The sequence below is a fragment of the Aythya marila genome (genome assembly GCF_965140915.1).
Source record: "Aythya marila genome assembly, chromosome: 2".
Classification (NCBI taxonomy): domain Eukaryota; kingdom Metazoa; phylum Chordata; class Aves; order Anseriformes; family Anatidae; genus Aythya; species Aythya marila.
In genome coordinates this window covers 145132315-145154100 of record NC_139043.1, presented here as the reverse complement: position 1 = coordinate 145154100, position 21786 = coordinate 145132315, and the positions used below count along the sequence as shown (strand labels likewise).

General features: G+C 48.6%; 2 protein-coding genes across 3 annotated transcripts; one reads left to right on the top strand and one right to left on the bottom strand.

Moving 5' to 3' along the window:
* Positions 1–187: 187 nt before the first annotated feature.
* On the top strand, positions 188–8266 carry LOC309875345 (uncharacterized protein C8orf76 homolog). Its single transcript, XM_082754685.1, has 6 exons — positions 188–551; positions 838–933; positions 3121–3264; positions 4057–4556; positions 6690–6822; positions 7938–8266. Exons 1-6 carry the CDS (start codon positions 327–329, stop codon positions 8142–8144), a joined length of 1305 nt encoding a protein of 434 aa, XP_082610811.1. The 5' UTR covers positions 188–326; the 3' UTR covers positions 8145–8266.
* Positions 8267–12447: 4181 nt separating this feature from the next.
* On the bottom strand, positions 12448–21786 carry FAM83A (family with sequence similarity 83 member A; the record flags this gene model as incomplete). 2 transcript variants are annotated; one of them, XM_082752134.1, is made up of 4 exons in its annotated part: positions 12448–13102; positions 17028–17152; positions 18583–18750; positions 21292–21786. In XM_082752134.1, 4 exons carry the CDS (start codon positions 21769–21771, stop codon positions 12553–12555), a joined length of 1323 nt encoding a protein of 440 aa, XP_082608260.1. In that variant the 3' UTR covers positions 12448–12552. The 2 variants fall into 2 exon arrangements, with proteins under 2 accessions (XP_082608260.1, XP_082608261.1); XM_082752135.1 differs by lacking the exon at positions 18583–18750 and having other exon boundaries at positions 21292–21771.

Genomic DNA, 21786 nt, shown 5'->3' with positions numbered 1-21786 from the left:
CCCAGTGCCTGACTGCTCTTGCTGAGCAGAAATGTCTCCTCATTTCCAGCCTGAACCTCCCCTGGCACAACTTGAGGCCATTCCCTCTGGTCCTATCACTGGTTACCTGTGAGCAGAGGCCGACCCCCAGCTCCCCACAGCTTCCTTTCAGGCAGTTGCAGAGAGCAATGAGGCCTCCCCTGAGCCTCCTCTTCCCCAGCCCAACCACCCCCAGCTCCCTCAGCCTCCCCTCACACTCTGCGGCTCTCCCCGAGGGGCTCAGCGCTGCCAGCGCGATCCCAAACCCGTGCCTCAGCACCCCCCAACCCCACAGCGCCCTGCCCAAAATGGCGGCCGCGCCCCCTCAGCCTCTCCCCGGGCCCGGCAGGGGGAGCGCTGCCGCCGGCCGGCCGGGGGGGAGCCGCTCTGGGCTGCTCTCGGCGGCGATGGAGGCGGCGATGGAGCTGCCGCTGGGCTGCGAGTTCGCCGAGAGCCTTTTCTCCGGCGGCAGGGAGCGGGGAAAGGGCGGAGGGAGCGGGCAGCCCTACAGCGCCAAGCGCTGCGAGCCCCGGGTGAGGAGGCGGAGAGGGGGGGGAGCCGTGTGGGGCCGGCATGGGCTGGGATAGGGGCGGCTCTGACCGGGATTTTGCCTGCCCGGGGCTTGGGGGACGGGGACCGGGGGCTAAGGGAGGCTCCTGGGGTCTGAGGGAGGCTCCCGGGGGCTGCAGGAGGTCGCCCGGGGTCCAAGGGAGGATCCCGGGGGCTGAGGGAGCCGCCCCGGAGCGCCTCCGAGCGTGGCGGCCGTGGGTTTACAAATATGTTTTGTTTTTGTTTTGTTTTGTTTTTTAATGCCCCCAGTGGTTCTGCGGCGAGACAGGCGGCGAGGAGGACGCCGAGATCGTAACGGGCAATAAATTCCGGGCTGACCTGGCGTACAGGGAGCGGCACTTTGAGGTACCACACGCACCCGGCTCGGGGACGAGTCGGTGCCTCTGTCAGTCCCGGTTACTGGGACACAAAATTCAGGCCCTGTAGTCCTCAGTGTGTTGAGTGAACATATAGGTTTTTGTAAAAAAATCCTCATCTAGCCGTGCCCCTAAGTCCTGTGGTACCTAAATCCATCCCGATGGCACCTTGGGAGGCACTACAGCCCCGTCAGCTAGGAGGGAGGCGCTGCTGGTTAAAGCGTGACCAAATAATAACATTTAACCTTGTTCTGGCAAGCTTTCTCAGCCAGCTGTCATGTCCTAGAGGCAACGGGAACCAGGGTGAACCGGCCAGCCTAAAACAAATGGTGTTTGACCTCCGGAGGCGATGCACACCCAGCCTGTGCATTTGAATGGCCCGGCATTGAGCAGGGCTGATGTTTGTGATTGCTGAAATTGTGGTCAGCAAGAGTTAACATGCTGATTTCTGTGCTTGTGGAGAGAATCACAGAGTCATCTAGGTTGGAAGAGGCCTCCAAGATCACCTAGTCCAGCCTCTGACCTAACACTGACACATGCCTCGTCCCCCAAAGGTTGTTGCCTCACAGGTCACTGCCTGGCTGCCCTGCACCTTTCTCAGGGCTCCCCCTGGCTGTCAGGGTTCTGTTTTCAGTCCTGCTTTCAAACATTATCCCAGCTCTGCTGTCACCTTGTCTGTACCTGACGGACATTTTCCAATCAGCCTGAATGGCTTCACAGAAGTGTGCTGTGGGAGATGCCTGAGGCTGCAGCCAGGCATCCTGCCCCATGAAGAGCTTTGCTCCCTGCCCCGTGCTGCGGTGCCCAACCTCGAGGGACTGGCACCCCGCAGATCTGCAGCACGACACAATGTCTCTTGCTTCCCGAGCATCTTCCCTCACAGCGATCCATGTCAGCCGTGTCTGGTGGCGTGTTCTTGGATCGCTGCGGCAGGACCAGAGCCAGGGTGGAGAGTGTCTGCGTGTAAAATCACAGATTTGAGGGCAGTGACCTCAGAAAGGGGGCTGGAAATAAGTAAACGGGACTAAATATTCACACGTTGTGAATAGTTTTTGATGCCAGCCTAAGCTAGTGGATAGGAGAGACCAAGGACAGCAGTGATCTAAGCCTTTTTTTAGGACTGCAGAACCTGCTTGGGTTCGTAATGCCAAACCTTTTCCAGGGTTATTCCCCTTCATCACGTAGCAAGGCAGACAGGGACATCCTGCAGCCCTCCTCTGGTCCCCCTACCCTCATGCTTGCTGCACTCACCGGGTGTAAGGGAGCTCCCACTTCTGCTTGAGAAGGAAAGTGAGCTTACCAGGGAAGAGAAATGCTTCGGCCGTTATGCCAGGAGGTATTCTGGGGATGTTGCTCGTGGGCTCTTTTTGTTAGAGCTATTCAGGTTTGCAAGGAATAATTAAATATTCATTTAGAGAGATGGGAGAACGAGCTCTGCTCTTTAGTCTTTTGGTCTGAGCTCTCCCACGGAGAGGAAGGAACCAAGATTCCAGTCTTAGCATCACTGAATACTTAATATAATGTATTTAAATGTTAATTGGAGTCCTGGGGAGTGCCCTGAGCATTAAGCTACCGAGTATTGCTCATTCTTGTCTTTTTCCTCAAACCAATTAATATTTAATTATTTCATGCAAATCCGAGCCGCCGTACAGGAGTGATGGAGGCTCCCTTTCTTTGCGGTCTTCCCCAACTTGCTGATTATTCATGTGAGGTGAGCCCTTCTCGTTGCTCACAGGGTTGGAGCCCTTCTCGTTGCTCACACCTTCGCAGGTTCATACCTTCTTGCCAGGATGTTCGTGGATTTGAAGCAAAATTTGGGCTCAGCGCTGTGACCACTCAGTTAGCTGGGACGAAGGAGCCTTGTGTCACGTGTGCCCTGTCCATAGGTGACCTCCTGCAATCCCTGCCCGTGCTTAAACGTGGGTTAGGGCTGGGGCTGCTCCTTGCTGTCCACACTCGGGCAGTTCAGAGCTGGGCTCTCTGACCCCGAGGTACCAGGTCCTTTGTGCGCTGCTGGCCGTGAGTGGTAGCTGGCTCTGGAGACACAAAAATTTGGGCTTCAGCTCCGGGATTCCCTTTGTGACTGTAGTTGTAAACAAAGCACACTGCCGGGATTGCCTCCAAATGACCATTTCTCCCTGTTCTTTCTGCCTTTTCTTTCTACCACCACTACCAGAAATCTCTGCGGGAATACTCCAGCTGCTTGCTGCTCTTACCTCCTGGTAACATCGCCATGAGGCGGGACGTCCAGGAGGGCCAGGCTCGGTGTTTGTCTCAACTAGGAAGGCACGAGGAGGCTCTGGATATCGCAGAAAAAATGGTAACTCCTCCAATCTTTCTTTTATGCTTTGAACATAGAAACATTGCTGGTAGTCCTTTTATATGGACTGTTTTCTGGAAAAATAATCTTCATGTGTGTAATCCTTCAGGATGCTGGGACTGTTTGGGAAGCAGAGGGTAACTGTCACTGCAGATAGCATCACCCTGTAGAAATCAGAACAGCCTGTACCACTGTGAGCTCCCCGTGCAGGGAGCCTGGTAGTCCTGGAAGGGACTGAACATCCCGCTCTGCCAGGCAGTTAACGTAACGTAATGGGATTTATAAGGAAGGGGATAAATGAGTGCTTAAATCTTTCCACTCTAAAAGTGATGGTTCAAAACTTGCTTTTATTTCCATGTACTCGCTGCCAAACTGCCACCAAGAAGGGTGCCGAGCCCCAAGTGGAGTTTTTTCCACAGAGGAAAGTGTCGAGAGGCTCCGAAATCTAAGATTTTACTGCTGCTGTGTATTGTATAGAAAAGGTATTTATATTATCAAAGGGCAGCTGGATAAAACTGAAGGCAAAGAAGCAAGTGACAGAGTTCAGGGGCAGAAATGTTCAGGGGCCTTCGTGTCTTCCAGGCTGGGACAAGGCGACTGGAGGCAGCGCTGCCGGATTGATCTGGCGCGATCCGTGTCACGCTGTGCCATTTAAAGCTCAGAGAACAGCCTTGCACGTTTTAAAAATCACCTTCAGAGGTGTTTGTCTGTCGTTATCCAGGGAGACGCTTTCTTAGGCTCTGAAGGATGGCTCCGTGCTTCTGTTATTAATCTTTTATCTTCTGTTTTCAGAGGAGCGGTGCTACTAACACGGATCACTTAACGACTGTTCTCAGCCTGCAGCTTGCCATTTATCAGGGTCTGAAAAACGTCGAAAAAGAGCTTCTGTGCCTGCAGCAGCTGATCTGCCTACATCCCTTCAACCCTTGGTACTGGAAGTTACTTGGTGAAGCTTACACGAGCCTTTTAGGGAGTCTGTCTCCGTTACGTGTTCCAGAAACAAACACAAATAGCTCTGAGGAGGTTCGTGTCAGTGACAGCCACTCCAAAATACCAACTGGAAGAGAGATTCAGCTCTCAGGCAGCCAGAGGGAAGGCCTTTGGTCCGGCCTTGCTACAAAGAGCGAGGACACGGGGACTTGTAGCAGCAGCCAAGCTGAAAATGAAACCCTCTGCGCTTCGCACGCACCTGAGAGAAAGGACAAAGGGAAGGAGGGAGCCTCCGAGGCCTGGGAGCAGAGCGTGCCGAAGGAGGCTGGGATAAAGGCATGTGCCTCATTTATTAGAGCAAGGTAATTAATTGCATTCTTAGAATAATGCTAACTTCTCCCAGTTCAGGACAATTTTAAGCATGTTGTTACCCGGCTCTGAAATTTTGAGCTTCCATTTTCAATGTCAAGGTTTGTTTTGGCACTGATGACACAAAGAGGTACCCTGCTTGAGATGTGAAAGGTAAAGTCCACCAACCATGAACAACTAAAATCCAAGTGGAAAAAGTCTGCCATGCAACATGGAGAAGCAAAACTTTTTTTTAATGATGTCATTATGTGATTTTTTCAAATAATTGTATACTAAAGGGGTTGTTCTCCTACAGACACAGAACAGCGTTGCTGTTTCCTGGTTTGCTGTTAAAGATGCAGCAGTTGAAGGCCCCCAGAGGGAAGCCTTGCCTGTCTTCCCTCTGTGAGTGCCACCTGTCTTATTTGCTTGAAGCCTCCTGCTTGAGCAAAAGCATATTATTTTAATAATACACCGATTTGCATAATGGATGAGGCTGAAAAATGAACTCCGTGACAGCTGACTGACAAGGCTGCATTAAAATGCTCTTCCCTTTTCCTTTCCCTCTTACTAAAACTCTTGTACACAACAAAAATCCCCACAACACAATCTTTCAAAGCGATAATTAGGAAATGATTTTTGTTCAAATATCCTTGATTTTTTTTTTCCTCTTGCCTTGTAGTAACACGTTAGGCACTGAATGTGCTTAATACCTTTTTATGAACTTCTGAAGGTTTTTACAGAGAAACCCTTATAACTGCCCTGTGTGGACGATTTTTAAGAAATATTAAAACAGGAAGAGTAGTTTTTAACTGTACTCTGACTGAAAGAAGGGGATTTAATTGCTGCTTGGGAGCAGGTAGTAGATTTAGTATTGATGTCCAATATTAAGCTACATTGGTATTAAAATAATTTGTGCTTCTTGTTTCAGTGTGTGTGGTCAGCACTGAGACAACTGTAAATTCAGGGATCTCCTTGCTTCACTTCACAGATTCACAAGGTGGTGGTGTGGTTTATATTTGCATAAACACTTGTCCAGGGGGAACTTCTTCCCATCCCAGGGTTTATGTGTCAGGCTATCTGAAGTTTTCAGGTCAGCTGGATTTTAAGTGAGACTTGGATGTTGTGTGTGCGGGGTAAATGGCACCAGGAAAAGGGATGTGAGCATGGCTTTGTTCAGTAAATAAGGGTCTGCTTCAGACCCTTAATTAATTATTGTAAATAATTAATTCCTTTAGTTTTGCCAGCAACAATAATGGAGAAATGGTTTTGCTTAGTTTTCAACATTTCATTTTTTAAAATATTGTTATGCAAATTTTGAGGCAAAAATGTTCCATCAGAAAAGCTCCTTCCCATTTTTACCTCGAATTCCCTGTGAAAACTTCTCTGAACTTACCCCTGGTTTGTTGGCTGAGACTTGGAGATTTTGATGTTTGTATTGCTCACGTGAAAACTGCCAGCTAAGATCTGATGTTTGCTCTTGCTACGAAAGCACGCCTCTATTATAACACCTGCTACATTTAGCGGTGGTAGATGCGATACATTTTTATTTTATTTATGCATAAAGTGTGAATGAAGCATAGTTTCAGCATGATCCTGCTAAGCCTCAGTGGTTACGTGGTTGAACAGGCACAGATATTTCCTCTGCTGACACGTTTTACAGTCCTCCTTGTGGGAGGAGGACTCTGGGAACTGCCAGGATGTTGGATAGTTGCAGGTATTTGATGTTTGGCTACACAAAACCAAATCTCTGGCTTTTCAGGCTGCAAAAATAATAGCTGAAATAACCAGTGCTGTATGCAGCAAGGCCCTGCTGCCTTGTTTGGCCTCAGGGCGTGGGGGGCTTGATGCACAGCACCTTGCTTGCAGACCTGAGCTTCTCTGACTACGAGGGGAGGAAAATGTCTGTGTAGAGCAAGCAGAGATACTTGGTACGTTGTTTGTTAAAAGCAACTGTTTGTCTCAGTCCCATAGCAGGCAGGATAAGCAGAGCAGATTGCTACACGTGTTTATTTCTCCTCAGTTTGTGCAGCTGGCTAAATTCAGGAAGGAGAGCTGCTTTAAAGCGCCACACTGCAGCTGGGTTTAGGTTTGCTGACGTACTCTTTCTCCAGCGGTCCCCTCTTTAACTGCCTTTCTCATTGCAGGCTTTTACTGCAGCTTACCCAGTCTCAACAGGCGTCCTTTGCTCTGGAGAGCAACTTAAGAAGTCAAAAAGAAATTGATGACAAAGTGGCGCGGTTTGGCTTAACCCCGACCTCCTTGCTGCTGCTGAGCAAGGTGAGGGAACGCTGCTCTGGGTGGAGGTTCCTGCGGGCAGCTCGGCACCGAGGCCTGGGTGAGGTGCCTGGGCCGGGTGCTGCCTCCAGCTGCCCGACACTCCCCTCGCCTCGTTAACTGTGCTGGGAAACGAGGTAAATTAGGCAGGGTGGATGCCCTGGGAGCGCGTTATCCGGAACTGTTTGGTGCTGCCGTGTGTCACGCGGGTGGATCCGTGTTCTGACGAGGTTCTCCTTGCGGGAGCTCTCAGGGCTGTTACTTTCCTCATCGGGCTGGCATTTGCATCATCATCATCGCCGTTCATCATCGTTTCCTGGGATGCAGGTTTTATCTCGGGGACTTGCGATGCCACCAAGTGAATCACGGGCGTGAAATGCGCGTGGGGATCGCACCGAGGGCCACTGGGTTGGGGAACTCTCTGCTCCTCCAGCAAATTTCCAGAAAAAGCCAGAGACAACCTTTGACATTATTTCTTTGTTCGGTCCGAGTACTGGCTTGTAATTTTAAAGAACTACAGAGGAGGAGATTAACATTGCATGGCTTTGTTCACAGAGCTTAAACATCTGTGGTGTCATTTATGGAGTTCTATTTTAAAGAACAAAAAGAAGCTGGCGGGATTTAAACTTTGCTGCCAGCATTACAGGTTTAAGTTACTAAAAGCCAAATTACTTGCCAAGTTGGCAGAAGATCTTGTGGGATTTCAGCCATAAGAGGGCAGTAGCATGCAGACTATCGCAGCTTTTAAAAACGCTGGTGAAGAGAAAATCCTGTGCCTGCTTCCCTTGGCCTGACACCCCCTAGCAGGAGGCCACAGTCGGTGTTCCTGGGAGGTGGGCATTGAGTGTGGGGCTGGGGGTGAGATTTCCCCTGCTATTCAGAGCAAAAATCCCCGCATAGAAGCCGAGAGCGAAGGTGGGAGGGGTTGTGCCCTGTGAAGCCTCTCCCTTTTCCATATTTATTGCAGAACCCAACAGGCAGACAACGTAATGGTGGCTTGGGAACGTCTCCTAGGTGGAGTATGGTTCGTGTGTAAATGCCTTGGCTGTTGTCACATTCCTGGTTTCCTCTGCACGTTGTTTCCTTGTTTCCCACCTTCTTTCTTACTCTGTTTGCAGGCTATGGGGGCGGATCTGATACCGGAAAAGCTAAAAGAGGAATTCCAGGGTGAGGTGAAATGCATAGGCTCCTCAGCACTGGCATCGTTGGTAACTGCCTCGGCCTCAGAGTTTGAAACCAAATGGTTCGGTGAGCTCCGGGATGATTTATGCCACTCGGACAGACAGCTCTGTCAAGAATCACATATCCCACCTCCGGCTACGTAAAAGTTTTATTGTTTGTATTATCACGTCTTCAAATGCCTGTGGAATGATGCTTGCAAAAACGTTCCTATTTTTTTAAGAGTTCTTACTGTGTATCTTTTAAGAATGCATAAATCTCTGCATTTAAAGTCTTAATGTCTCATGATTTTCTTTGCTCACTGATATCTTAAAAATAATAAGAAATCCGGTATAAAATCGCCCTTTCAGTTGAACTTCCAGAGGTAGCTTTCCGTCACGAACCTCACAGGGTTCTTGAAGCACCTGTGAGTTTTTGGGGGATCTGTGATGCTGGTGGAATGTAAGGCTTCCTTTTTGATGCCCAGTTTGAAAATTCCTCACTTTCAAATCCTACACGGAATCTAGAGCCATGGAATTAGTAATTTTATTAATTTAAGTTTTTAATATTTCTCGATTAGTTGACATTACACTGATCTGCTGTTCAGAGCTGAGTGGCTACGAATCTTAAATGTATTTATGCTGCAAAGTTGTCAAAAAGAATAATTCCGTATTTTGGGGGAAAATATCTAAATAGTAACTGTTTAACTTAGAACTGGAAGGAGATTTTTGCCCAGGCTAAATGCTTTTGCAGGCGTAGAGCTAGCCACAGCCTAGTCTTCAGGGTGCTTATACAAGGAGGGTGAAGAACTGTCAAGGCTGTTTGTATGCGCTGAAGAGTGTTTAGTCAGAGCATATCCTTTGTAAAACCTTGCAAAGAATAAAAATCCTCTGCTGGGGAAATTGGCGGTGCTGTTCCTGCATCGTACAGATCCTTACGCTCTGTTTTGGGTTCACAGTGACAGAGCTTTGTGCTCTGAAGCTTCGACATTGTCTGCTGTGGGCTGTGAAGATCTTGGAGTTTCTTTGGTTTGAACCAATTCAGATTGGAGGCAAAGCGTGCTGTTTCCCCCATTTTATCTCCTGTTAAACTGTGACTCTCAAATTCTTCGTAGCGTTTTGTAAAAATGGTCTTTAATGGCTAGCGTTTAAAACTGGGACTCTCTCAGACACAGTTTGCTGTGACTTTTTTCATGTTTTCTTCCTGCTGTACTGAGGAGTGCTGAAACTGGCAGTAACTCACAGCTGAAATGTCATGCACCATACACGAACACGCTTTGTATCTGCAACTTTTAGATGAATTTTCAAGCTTATTAGGAAATCGGCCACTAGTAACTTGGTGGACCACGTCCCACTGCTAAGCCGACTGTGAAATCTCCCCGGAAAAAAGGAATATTGCCCTGAGCCACGTCAAATTACCTGGGATAGTTTGGTGCCTTAATGCGATTAAACCACGTCCTGGTCAGCTGGTTACGAAATCTGAGGGCTTGGCAAGGGTACTCGGGGAAGCATGAGTGCACTCCTCGTGTGGTGCAGGATATTCGTTTTAGGCGTGCGTGCGCTTGGCTGGGTGGAAACTTTTGGGGTGTGTGTGTGTAGAGCACCATGTTCGGGTGGCAGGAAGCCCACCTGGAAGGCTGGGGATGCTTTTAGGGCTGACTGCTGTTTGCAGCAAAGACTGTAAGGGGCTGTGAATTACTCACTGCTGGCAGCAACAATACAAGGTCTCGCAGAAAAGCCATAGAAACGTGGAAAGCTTCATGCTAAACATGTCAGCAAAAAAAAAAGTTACAGACACGGGGACTTTTCCCAGGTTCTTCTTAAACTTACAGTCCTGAGTAGCTCCAGACAAAGGATAAAATCTGTTTTCCCACAGCTCCCCCGGAGGTTCAGCAGTTACAGCATCGTAACGCAGCTTCTGTGGGACCGGGTTCGCGGAGAGATTTCACGGGACCTTGCCAAAGGGTTTGGCTCCGCTCTTTGGAAGGTGGAAACAGCATTCGGGCTGCTTCAGCAGCAACAGAACCGCTCTGTGAGCTCTTACCAGGGTTGGATTCTGTCACTCTTAACACTTGCTCATGTTCCAGGTGCTTTGGGCAGCACCCTCCGACCTGCTCGTGCTGCTTGGGAGGCGATTTGGTGCGTGCGAACGCAGCCCGAGGAGCAGGAGTGTGTTACCGCTGCGGCTAGCGACGTCCCCCCCCTTTTCTCATGGCATGGCAGCAGCGTTTATGCAAGCCCGTCCCTCGCAGCAGGCTGACAGGTATGTCAGCATCCTGCCCCGACCTTCCTGACAGGTGGTTTCTGCAGCTGCCTGTAACCACACGTTCCCTTCACCGCTGAGCAATCGAGCCTGTGGGAGCCTGTTAGGATTTTTGGCATAACTCGCCGCTGAAATTGCAAACTCTTGATTGTTTTCCATCAAAACTGAAATTCCATTCGTTTGACATTCAAGTTCAGCTGTCGTCTCAATTAGCACACGCTGTTTCCTTCATCCAGGGCTGAAATTAGTTCTTCCTAGCTCACAATGCTCCTTCTGTGCTATTAGCTCGTCCCTTATCTACTCCTCGTTAGCTGCGTGCTCTGAAACTTCTGGAGGCAGAGCACCTCACCCACGGTGATGAAAGGAGCTCCCTTCTGGATTTCACGGGTCATGGCCTAAGGAAATGAAGGCTTCAGAGGTGTAGTGGTCCATGAACTTCTTCCCTTATCTGTGCCGTGCCACCCCCAGTTGGGCCCCACTAGGATCAAGGGAGTGACCCCAATTTAGAAGAAAAGCCTTAATTAGGCAGGAGGGACGTGTTTAATTCTGTTTGAGTTAATTTCAGAACAAAACTACACATTTCCTCATCAGCTGGGCTCTGGCTTTGTGGAAATCATGTAGGTTGTGGAAGAGATGAAGAAATCAAACGATTCTCAAAGGGCTTTTAATGAAACTTTCTTTTATTTATCTAAATACGATAACTGTATGTGATAATTAAATAGAATTCTCATAGGAATGAAGAATCAACTTTCCCTTCTTCCCAAGGAATCCAAAAAATGTTGCTATGTACAGAGATTTACAGGGATATGCAATAGTTCATTGGGTTCCCGGACTCCAAAATGTGATACACCACGGGTAAAAACGTCTACACCACAGCTGGTGCAGCAGTATCCATCCCGTACCTTTTATTAGGTTCTGTAAACTTTACATTTTCAAAACTATAGCTCGTCCAAGGATGAGAAACTTTCCTCAGCTGAAATTCTGCCGTTGCGCACAATTTTCACGATCCACAGCCTAAAAAGTGAAGTTATATTCTTTTGAATACGATTTTTGGACAGGTGAGAAGACGGGCAAAATAGGTCAGAGGGGCGAATCAATGTGCTTAGGCTTCTGTTTTCTGTTGGAGTCAGATGAAAGGTGATGTAAAGCAGGATTAAAAAATCAAAATAATAAATCAATAGATGTTAGGTGTCTAGTAACTTTGGGACTTCGATGGAAGTCCTTTATATGTCATGCATTTTCTTACTGTTTTTTGCCTTTCACTTACAGAAGCTTCCTTCGTTTTCATGGCTTATTTGGCCAAAAGTTTCTCAGCATTGTGGGTGCTGCAGTGCAAGGTGCTGAATCTTTGTAACTTCCTTTAATTCAGTGGAAACTGCTGATACCCAGTTTCTCTTTACAAATTAGAATCCTTGAAGAGTTCTGTAAAAAAAGTATCATAACCTCTAAGTTACTGTTCAGTCCAGCGAGCACTGAGAAGATTTCCAAGATCCACGCACTGCTGAGTGAGCTGGAACTCGGTACTTGGAGGCTGTTACTGAGAGGACTTCGCTTCCTTGCTTGGCTTCAGTTTCCAGCCTGGCTCCACGCAGCTGCTCTGCAATGAGGAAAATTGCTCGGAGCTGGTGGGACTGGAGGTTTGTAACCAAGCGGGCTGGAATGCACCCGCGGTGCTGATGAGGGAAAGGCAGCACAGGGTGGCTGCGAGATGTCCTCTGCACCCCGCGCTGTTGGTGCGGGGCCATTTCGTGGTGAGCGTTTTCAGTTCCTAGAAACCCTGCACAGAGATTTCCTCGCTGCGCACCTCCAGCAGACAGCTCGGAGACAGTGCGAAGGTGGAAACTGTGCTTCCCTGCCAGCCCTAAAGGAGTCCTCCTAAATCAAGACTAAGCTGTGATGACAGCGTCGTGTCAGTCTGGCACGTAAATAGCAGCCTTCGGTCTCCCGAATTAGTTCCTTAGGCAAGTGCACAAAAGGCACGGGGAGAACCTGCGCCTTACCCTGCGTCCAGGTGCCTGGCCACACGGAAACCTGCTGGATCTACCGAAACAGCAGCTTGCCAGCAGGGGCACGTGGCTGGCAGCACTGCTTTAGATGTGCCCTTACCGGGACCGTGAGGCATCCGACGTTTATGTGCTGCCAGGCTTGGCTTGGTAATTAGGGAAACGAAGCATCCACAAGCACCGAAACAAAAGAAGAGGCTGGGAATCGTCTTCATTTTGCAGTAGGCAGAATTTCTGCGTTCAGCAGTGTACAAGCGATTGCTAAACAGGTCCTCACTACGTCCGCCTGCAATTCAGGGCCAGGCGCTTATTATGCAAACAGGTTACCTTTGTGGAGGCATCGCCAGGGCGAATTTAAGCCCGTCCTGTTTGGTTCCTCCTGTCGGACTCTGACGGGCCGGTAAATGTTCATGGTGTTGTAGAGGACCGCCGAGCTGTCGGGCGCGTAGTGCGGCTGGTAGTAGTTGGGCTGGACGGCCGGCTGGGCCGGGGGGGAAGGCGTGAAGGAGACAAAGCTGTGGAAAGAATTCACCCTGTGCAGCGGTGACTGCGGGGCCAGGTTGCTGCTGAAGATGAGAGTTCGTGGGGTTTGCTGGTTCTGGTGGTTGCTGCCGGTGGAGAGGCTGCTCAAGGGGTCTGAGAGGGTGTTGGCGCTGCCCTCGTTGCTGTCGGGGAGGCTGCGCTGGGGAGCCCAGCTGGTGCGGAAGAGGAAGGGCATGGTGCGTGGCGGAGACTTGGGGCCCCTGACGGGTTTGGACAGGGCGTAAAGGTGCCGGAACTCCTCGTCAAACAGCTCCACTACTTGCCCGGTGAACTTGGAGAGGAGATTGCGGTGCACCTGGCCGCACAGCCACGTGAAGCTGGAGGGAGAGACAAGGCGAGGTTAGCGTTAACTTCAGCCAGCGGGGACGGGAGATCCAACACGGGACGGAGATGTCCCAGTTGGCTTTCGGGTCAGTTCACATCAGCGCCTCGCTCTTTGACTTGGATCGAGCTTTGTTATTGCAGCTGCTTCTAAAAAACTTCAAGAACCCTTGCGAAGTTATATAAGCTCCTGAAGGGAGTGGTGGAAACCATCAGCCACGTCCATGGCAGGACTCAGTGCCAAGTCCTTCAGGAGCCTGTGGCTGTTTGTGGGAAGGAGCTTAGCCCCCTGGTTCAGCTGTCCCTCAGTGCTTAAATTCATGTCCTGCCTTGTCTCTCCTGCAGATACATCAGCTGTATCTCACCACGCCACTTTGTAGATCTCAAAACTGGTGTTAGAAAGACTGGTGAGAAACAAGCACCCTTCGTCAGCTTTCCTTCTGCTGTGCCTCTGTCTGCGTTGGTCAAGAGAAGCTCATAAAAACCGAACCTCCCTGTCACCCCCCCCCCCCCCCCCAAAACAAACCTCATTTGGGGTTGGGCAAAAGCTCATTTTCTTCACAACAGAGGGAATGAAATTAGCAATATTTTCTACAGCCTTTATGAAAATAAAAATAAAAAAGGCTTTGCTGTAAGGTAAGGGAGAAGCACCACAACAATTTTTATTCCTGGAGACCGGAGGCTCACCTTGGAACACTTCATGGCTTCTAAATGATTTTTCTCTTATGCACTACCCTAATCCACTTGGCAAACGTAAAGTTGTGCTCTCTTACAAAGCCACAAGCCAGCTCAGCTGTGCTGTGCAGGCTGCCCTGTGTGAGCAGCAGCTGCATTTATAACACGAGCGCAGCTGAGAGCACGAGATGGTAATTGCTCCCCAAGCTGACCGGGGCTCGAGCTGGGCAGCAGATTTTGTGGTCCAGAGTTAGGTTTGAACTTGAGGTTATTCGGTGTTGGCAAGAGCCTGCCCTGGATATTCCTGTAGGACCTTATTAGCTACGCTGGATTTGCATGAGGATTGCCAGCAGGCAGCTTTGGCTGTAGGTGTGAGCACTTTCAATCTCGGTCTTGTCAAAACTGACAAAACTGTGTGAAACTCGGAGGGACTGACAGCCTCAGCTGAGCTAACAGAATAAAGACTCACTTTGTACCTGCCAGTTCAAGGTGCTCTAAAGAGGGCTAGGTTTTGGCACGCGTTGTTGCTGTACTGTTGATTCAGGAGCAAGAGGAGGAGCGAAATAATCCCTGCTCAGTGCCACTGGGCACCTGACCATTTCTGACTGAGCATGAAAACGTACAGTATGTTACTAAACCCCAGGTACTTCTCCTCCACCTCATGCAAATCATTCTCAGTTTTGGCAAAACCTTAGGAGCGGAGATAAACTGCCCAGCAAGCGAACTCCCCCTGCTTTGGTAACATCTGCTGTGCTGGCAGGGCATTGCCTTCACTCGCTAAAAAGCGCTCTCCAAACCTTTGCGTGTCCTTGATCTAACCGTGAGGGAGGCTACAAACCTGGAAAGAATATGAATTGAGAGGGTCAGCAGTAAAACGAGGCGAAACCTGCGTTATTTCAGACAGATGTTTGTGGCTGTGCGCTGCTTCCAGCCCTGGTGCTCTCTGCCTGGAGGGAGAGGGCCAGCTTCTGGTGTGCTCATTTTGCCTCCTTTAGGAGCACTGAGTTATATTACCTAACCAGATTTCATTCAAATTAAAAATATGAAGAACTAGGGTTCCCTTTAATGGGAGGGGGTAGATTAAGACAGAGGCAGCATAAAGAAATATTTCATCCTAACCCCATGCCACAGAAACAGGCAATAAAGATTGAGACAAAAATTAAATCTTCAGACATTTATTGATGCCTGCAGTCATGCAGACGCACAGCTGGAGCTGCTGCTTCTTCAGGAGCTTCTCCACTCCAGCCTGTCACATGTGGCAGAGCCAAGCACATCACACTGACCAAAGCAAGGGCTTTTTAATGGCTTTTTGAAAACCACTCTGGAGCAGGAGATCCCACAGGCTCCATGGTGGTTCCTTTGCCTCTAATAAATCACCAAATTCAGGCCTCTTTGTTGTCTGTTAGGCTAACATAGTTTGTTCCCAGACACTTTGGCTGGAACCAGCAAGCTGTGGTCCCTCTTTATTTCCTCACCTCTACTTTATTTCCTCACCCTGCTCCCCTTGTTGCTGTTATAAAGCCACACAGAGCACAGCACTAAGGTGAAATATATTGTATTGGTTTTAAGATCTTTTGTATTAATTTTAAGATTTATTTAAACATGATTTCCAGCAAATGCATCGCAAAAAAAGTGTGTTTTACTCCCTTAACATCATTCTGTTTACACCTGCAGAGGTTGGTGAGTAAGATTTGGCAACAATAGAAATTTTTCAAATGAATAAAGGGAGAGCTAGCAAGCCTGTGGAAATGCCATGCACTGATAGCCAGGTACAAGCTGTATGAATCTCCAGGCTGCTGCTGAGCACGCTGAAGTTAAATAGTGTGTAGATTTGTTCCTCACCACCCACTCTGCTTGCTTGCTGGATATGGGATTAGGTAGTTTAGCAAGGCTCTTGGATTTACAAGATAATGCAACAGCAGTAGAGAATGACAGAAGTGACTCTGCACAGGACTTTGTTTTTTTTTTTTTTGTTTTTTTGTTTTTTTTTTTTCTTATTTAGGATTGAAATCCTAAATCCTAATTTCTTTAGGATTGAAAAGAGAAGCCAAAAGGAAGCTTCTTGGCTAAAGAAAATCTGTCTTGTTCTGTCCCTCTTCTCCCACACATCGACTTCTGCTCTCTCTGTGAATCTGCTGTTGCTTTTCCAAATGTCTTTGGTGAGGGATTGAAAGAAAACTGAAAGAACAATAAAACCATGGCGGCCAATAAAAAAAAAAAAAAAAACCAACAACAGTGTTCACTCGTTTTTGTCTGATGGTTCATTTAGAAACAGTGAAAAAGTGGATGCCTGTGTCAGAAGACAGCTGAGTTCTCACAGCCTTCCCCAGCCCCGCATATTCACCTCTACCTTTGTTATTATAGTTGCATAATCTTCCTGGTGGCACAGTTTTATCAGACTAGAAGCATTTAAGCCTCCAAATCATAAACCTGGATTAAGAAAAACAATCTCCTCCTTTTAATTATTTAATCACATCTGTAATCATTTTCCCTTGTCTTTTTGTATCTGAGTTTCTAGGATACGCTTCAGTCATTTGTGAAGCTTACCTACGTAGCCATGAGGCTTAGGAACTTTATTTATTTGATGCAAGCTCACAGTCTCATGAAATTCCCTGACCTGAGGATCTCAGCTCTTAATTAAAAGCCCAATTGTTGAGATGCTACATCCTGTACCTGAAATAATTACAGAAGCACAAAAGTGGAGAGTTGCAGATGCAGCTTGTAAAAAAAAAAAAAAAAGTACAACAGCCACCTAGATACACACTTCCTATCTGTTAGGGAAACACAAGACAAAGGAATAAGTCTCTGAAGTATTTCTGCTTTCCCTTTAATCACTAAACTTGTCAAATAGAGAACAAATCCTCAGATAAGCTGAGCTGCATTAAGGGATCCCAAGGGATGGAAATGTATCGTGTCTCATGATCACAGCATCTGAGGACCCAAACAATAAGGAAAGTGTAATACTACGACACACACATCTCTAGTTCTGCTCCAGGGCTGCACTGGCAAAGCTGTTTTAATTAGTTTCGGAACATTTAAATTAAATACCACACTTGGTAAAGAAGTAACAAGGGCTTTTAAGCAAGAGATTTGGATTATTGGAAAACGGCATGTATATGAAAGCAGAAGGTTTGTTTTTTTGTTCAAAAAAACACGTTCACCCATACCACAATTTCTACGGCACTTTTTTGTGAAGTAATATTAATAAAAGGGGACCTAGATATGAACTGCAATGGCTTATCTCACCTGTAAGATCCAGAGAGCACGTATCTCCAGTCAGAGATAAGAAATTTTTCTTGTATTTGTCCTGAAAATTTCCTGCCTGATTTGGCACAGTAAACCTCTCCAGTAACGCTGCGGACCGAGATATTCTAGTAAAGAAAAAGAAAAGTTGTATGAGCAGAGTGAGTTACATGTTTTGTCTTTTATTTTTTTTTTTTTAATTAAAAGTCAGAAGGAAAGAGCCCTTTTCCTCTGTTGCCTTTAGCACTTCCCTCGTTTCTGTTACAATTTCTTTATGGATTCTAAAGTTATATTTGAAGGTTTGGGGACAGGGAAACTTTCTGACCAGATACAAGACTACGTCTTTCAATAGGAATATAAACCTGCATGGAAATTTGTGCAGGGGAAGCTGCAGTGTACAAGAACAGATGCTGCCCCTCATGAAATGAGTACCAGAGACGTGTCCTTCGCTCCGAGTAGCCTGTTATCTCCCCTGACATCCCAGTGACATGTGCTTCCCCATCGTTTCACGCTGTCACTGGCACAACCTCTGCTTTTCTAATCCACCCGGGCCTGCAAGGACATGCATGCTGCGCTGCTGGTGAGGCCCAGATGAGCTGTTAATGCAGGATCAGGTGCGAGCACACGTGTGAATGGAGGAAAAGGTCCATTTGGCCGTGATATGCTTCTGAGCTGGCACAGCTCAGCTGCTCCTTGTACCTCAGCAAGCTCAATTAAAGCCACGTCAGGTGCCCAGAGCTGACTCCACTGCCTCCGTGCACGCTATGCAGAATGAAGGCCTCGGTAAATGAGTGGCATTGAGGGTGCAGCTCGTTTTTGAAAACCCGTGAATCGGAGCAGCACGCGTACAATAAACAGCTACGGAGTGGGGGTGTACAGACATACAGACACCGTAATGAGAACGTTTTGTTAATTTGGGCTTCCTGGTACGTTTGGTGTGGAATTCAGCTGCTGAAACGCAGGTGTCTGCTGCAGTTAAGATGCCCTCAGGCCTCCTGCCTGCCCTCCAGCTGCTGTTCCAGAAGGCCGCTGTCTCTGCGGTATCAGCCAGCCCCGCGAAGATGTCCCAGGTGCCCTGCAGCACCTCTAGCAACACCTGAGAGGGCTCCTAGGAGGTTGTTTTGAAGGTCAGTTTCCTCCGGCAGGGATGAAGTTGGACTGTGCCAACAGCCAGCTCAACGCGAGGCATCACCTTTTAAGCACAGCCCCAACAGCGTTGTTTTATTGTGTTTCCTATAAACACCCACAGAACCGAGCTGAAACGCTGAGGCTGAGGATCAAGAGCATCAGGGAAAGAAGCAGGGCGATGCCAGCAGAGCCAACCCCGCCCAGACCAGCTGAAGTCAGTGCTTTTGTCACCTCCCTCTGTTAGGGGGCTTCATCTAATGGAAATGCCTCAACATCCTCTAAAATCAGTGGTAAGCTAATCGGTTCGGTAAGATAATCCCACCTCTGGAAGTCTCTTTTGCTGTTTTAGTTAAAAAGTGGAATGACCCCAGTGTAACTGTGCTCCTACCCCAAAGCTCCCAAAGTGGGATGGAGCCGAGAGGCGCAGTACCTTGAAGAGATCCTCAGCGATTTGCAGTTTGTCGCACATCTCAGAGAAGAGGTTTATGTTGCCGTGATCGAGCAGCAGGTAGACGAAAACCATGCGCTTGTTAGCGGCCTCCAGGAGGTCACAGAGAATCTCAGTGTCTGTGAACACGTCCATCACGATAGCGAGCACCTAAGGGAAAAAAAAAAAAAAACAAACAGGAGCATCCGCAGAGTAAATTTACAGAAGTTAGGGTTGCCTGGGAGGTCGCTGAAAGGTACTGGGGTTTTTATTTGTTTTTAAAAAGTTCTAACAAATGCAAACCTTACAAGATACATGGGGATTTGTCTTTGTTTTTTCCCCCTGACTCAATAAATCAAGGAGAGACATCGCTTCGTTGCTTTATTGTTCTAATAAACCCAACATAACTTTTAAGTTCTTTTAATCATAAACCAGAATGGGACCCAGGAAATGGTAGGCGAGATGTCAGCACCAGGAAGTACATTGAAGCACTGCAACAGCTCCATTTTATTTTTATTTTTTTTTATTTTTACATCCAACTTTCACGATTTCTGAGCTCACTGTTCCAATTTAAGCACACATCTATGCCTCCCAGTGCACAAACGGCGGGATGACAAACTTCCACGCTCCTGCTCGTGGTACCTGCACTCGCAGGACGCCGTGTTCAACCCGGGAAACCAAACCTCACAGTATTTCTGCAGTTCTGTCTTCCTAATTTCGTTCAGCTTCCACCAAATCCTACTCAAAGCCTGTGCCCACGCTTGCCAGTGAGCTTCCCTTCCCTTCCCTTCCCTCCCCGCCCCAAGGAAACCCTACAGGGCCCGGCACGTCCTGCGTGCCGCCATCCTGTCCCGACAAGCTTGTACTTGTGGAGCAGCGAGGATCCCACACCTTCACCCTGCTGCCAAGGCACCGTGCTGCAGAAAAGGCCCTGCCAGTGCTGGGTAATTGCCCAATTACGGCCAATTACGGCCAATATCTTACGTCCACACTTACTGTTAACACACCTCCGACCGAGACTGCCTTTTCCAAGAGCACAATTCTGCCTCTTCCCATTCAGCCTCCCCGTAGCTCCAGACCGTGTCCTGCTTTTTCACCAGTCCTTCCCCAGCTGTGTTTCTGCACGTGCCTTTTACTTGCAGTGCTCAGTGCTTTTGCCTTTCACTTTGTGATTTGTGCCTCACAAATGTATTAGGGTCATAGCTCTCCCTGCTCCCTAATCCTTTGCAGTTTGATGTCATCCACAAACGTACTCTTTATTCCATTTTTGATCTTGTTAATGGCTGGATTAAATACCAAGTGTGCCCTTATCAGATACTAATGAATCCAGTCACTGAAAAACTCCTCGAAAAGCAGGTGCCAAACTGATCCTGTCACCACGTGTTACTCCGGTGCCCTCCTGTAACATCAATGAGGTGGCTCAGGAGGTCAGGTGGGCTTACATTGCGTCTCCCACTTTTCCCCTGTGAGTTTTCTCCTCTCAGGACAGCAAATGGGACAGGATTGATACGTTGGCTGATGCTTATCTTACAATGCCAGAGGTGTTGCTTCTGTTACTGCACCCTTCCGACGCTGGCAGCTTCAAATGAGGGATCTGTGATCCTCCTGACACGCTGAGCTCTTGCAGCCTCTCAAAGAGAAATTGCCAGCAGGCGTTCTTCTCCCAGGCTGCCGCGTTCAGCATCATCAGGCCCAGCTCCTGCCCTCGCAGGACGCTGCCACAGCAAAGTCCCTGACTCTAGAGGGCTCCGCAGCCTGTGCTGGGGAGCCGGCACCACACACACCTCTCTTTTCATGTGGCAGCTCTCCAGCCAGCAGAAATTTGAGGTTAAAATTTTTGGAAGTTTGCTCAGCAGAGCTAAAAGCAGTAGGGGGTGTGATTATAACACCTAGAGCCATGGTTTCCAAGAAATCCGAAATGTGCACTATTTCCCTCAAAATGCAGCTCCGTTCCTAGCTCTCACTCGGGGCCTCTCGGCCCTCACCTAAAGCGGAGAGTGTAGCAAGTACTTTTCCCTACAGAAGGAAATTCAAGCAAACTGCTTGGTGTGCCCACTGCTCTGACCCTTAAGAAGTCTTTGGGGACTTCATCGTTGCCACTGAAGCCTTGGGACCCCCCAAATTTCCCTTCTAACATAGCACTCGCGAGGGTTTTGCTTCTGACCATTCATCTGTGACACTGCCGATGGAGTCTCAAGTTTACACAACAGCAAAGGTCCCTGCTGATGATTAGCAGAGTCCTGAAATGCCAAATATATTTTTTTTTTCCCAAGAAAAGAGCTGAGCTGTCACCACTCTGCCTGAACACACATCAGAAGAGCTTTCTGACCCCTTCAGCTGTCCATCTGCTGGCTTGCCAGCTGGTGGGCAGCCTCCTTGTCACAGGCACCCCTCCATGCCCCTCATAACTTTTCTGCTATCCGAGGCGTGCTTCACACCTGTCCCACACACCGAGTTAGGCTGGGGGGCTCTGTATGGAGCCCATGTCACAGCTCAGTGACACTGATAACCTGTCAGGGATGAGAAGCCTTTTTCTGAACAATTCCCTTCCTTTGGGGACATCTGGCATGCACCTGCCCTCCTCCTAGGGGCTCCCCTTCACCCACATCTCCCACCAACCCCCCAAAACGATCACTTCTAGCTCTAGCTGGTGGTTTTTTAAGAGCAGGAGGACAGAGAAGTGCAGAGGGGACATGAATTTGCTCTCCGTACCTGAGTGGTCTTGTTGATGTAGCGGCGTATGATGTCTCTGATGTTGCTGTTCTTCTCCGTTTGGAAATACACCGTGGCCGTGGACTTCTCCTTCAGGTAGGGCTTCTCTGCCGTAATCCATGTGTGCAGGAGGGCTGGCTCGCTGCTGTCAGAAATGGTTGGGAAGTAGGTCCCTGACGGCAGAGAGCCGGCGTCGGCCTGCCTCGGCGCGGCCGCCCCGTCCGCGGGGGATTCCTGCGCGTAATACGACTCCCTGGCGTTCTCCTTGATGTACCGAGCCTCCACCGAGGAGAGGAAATCCACCTCGCCTTCTTTGCTCAGCGTCTGGAGGTACGAGTCTGTCCCCCCATCCAGGAAGGCGTCGGTGGCCAGCCTTATGCTTTCGTTGTGGCTGAAATCTGCTTTCGTCGACTTAAGGGACTGGTTCTTGATGTCCTCCAGCCTCTTTTTTATCTTGCCCATATGTCTGGAGTGGCTCATGGTTCGTTGTCTCAG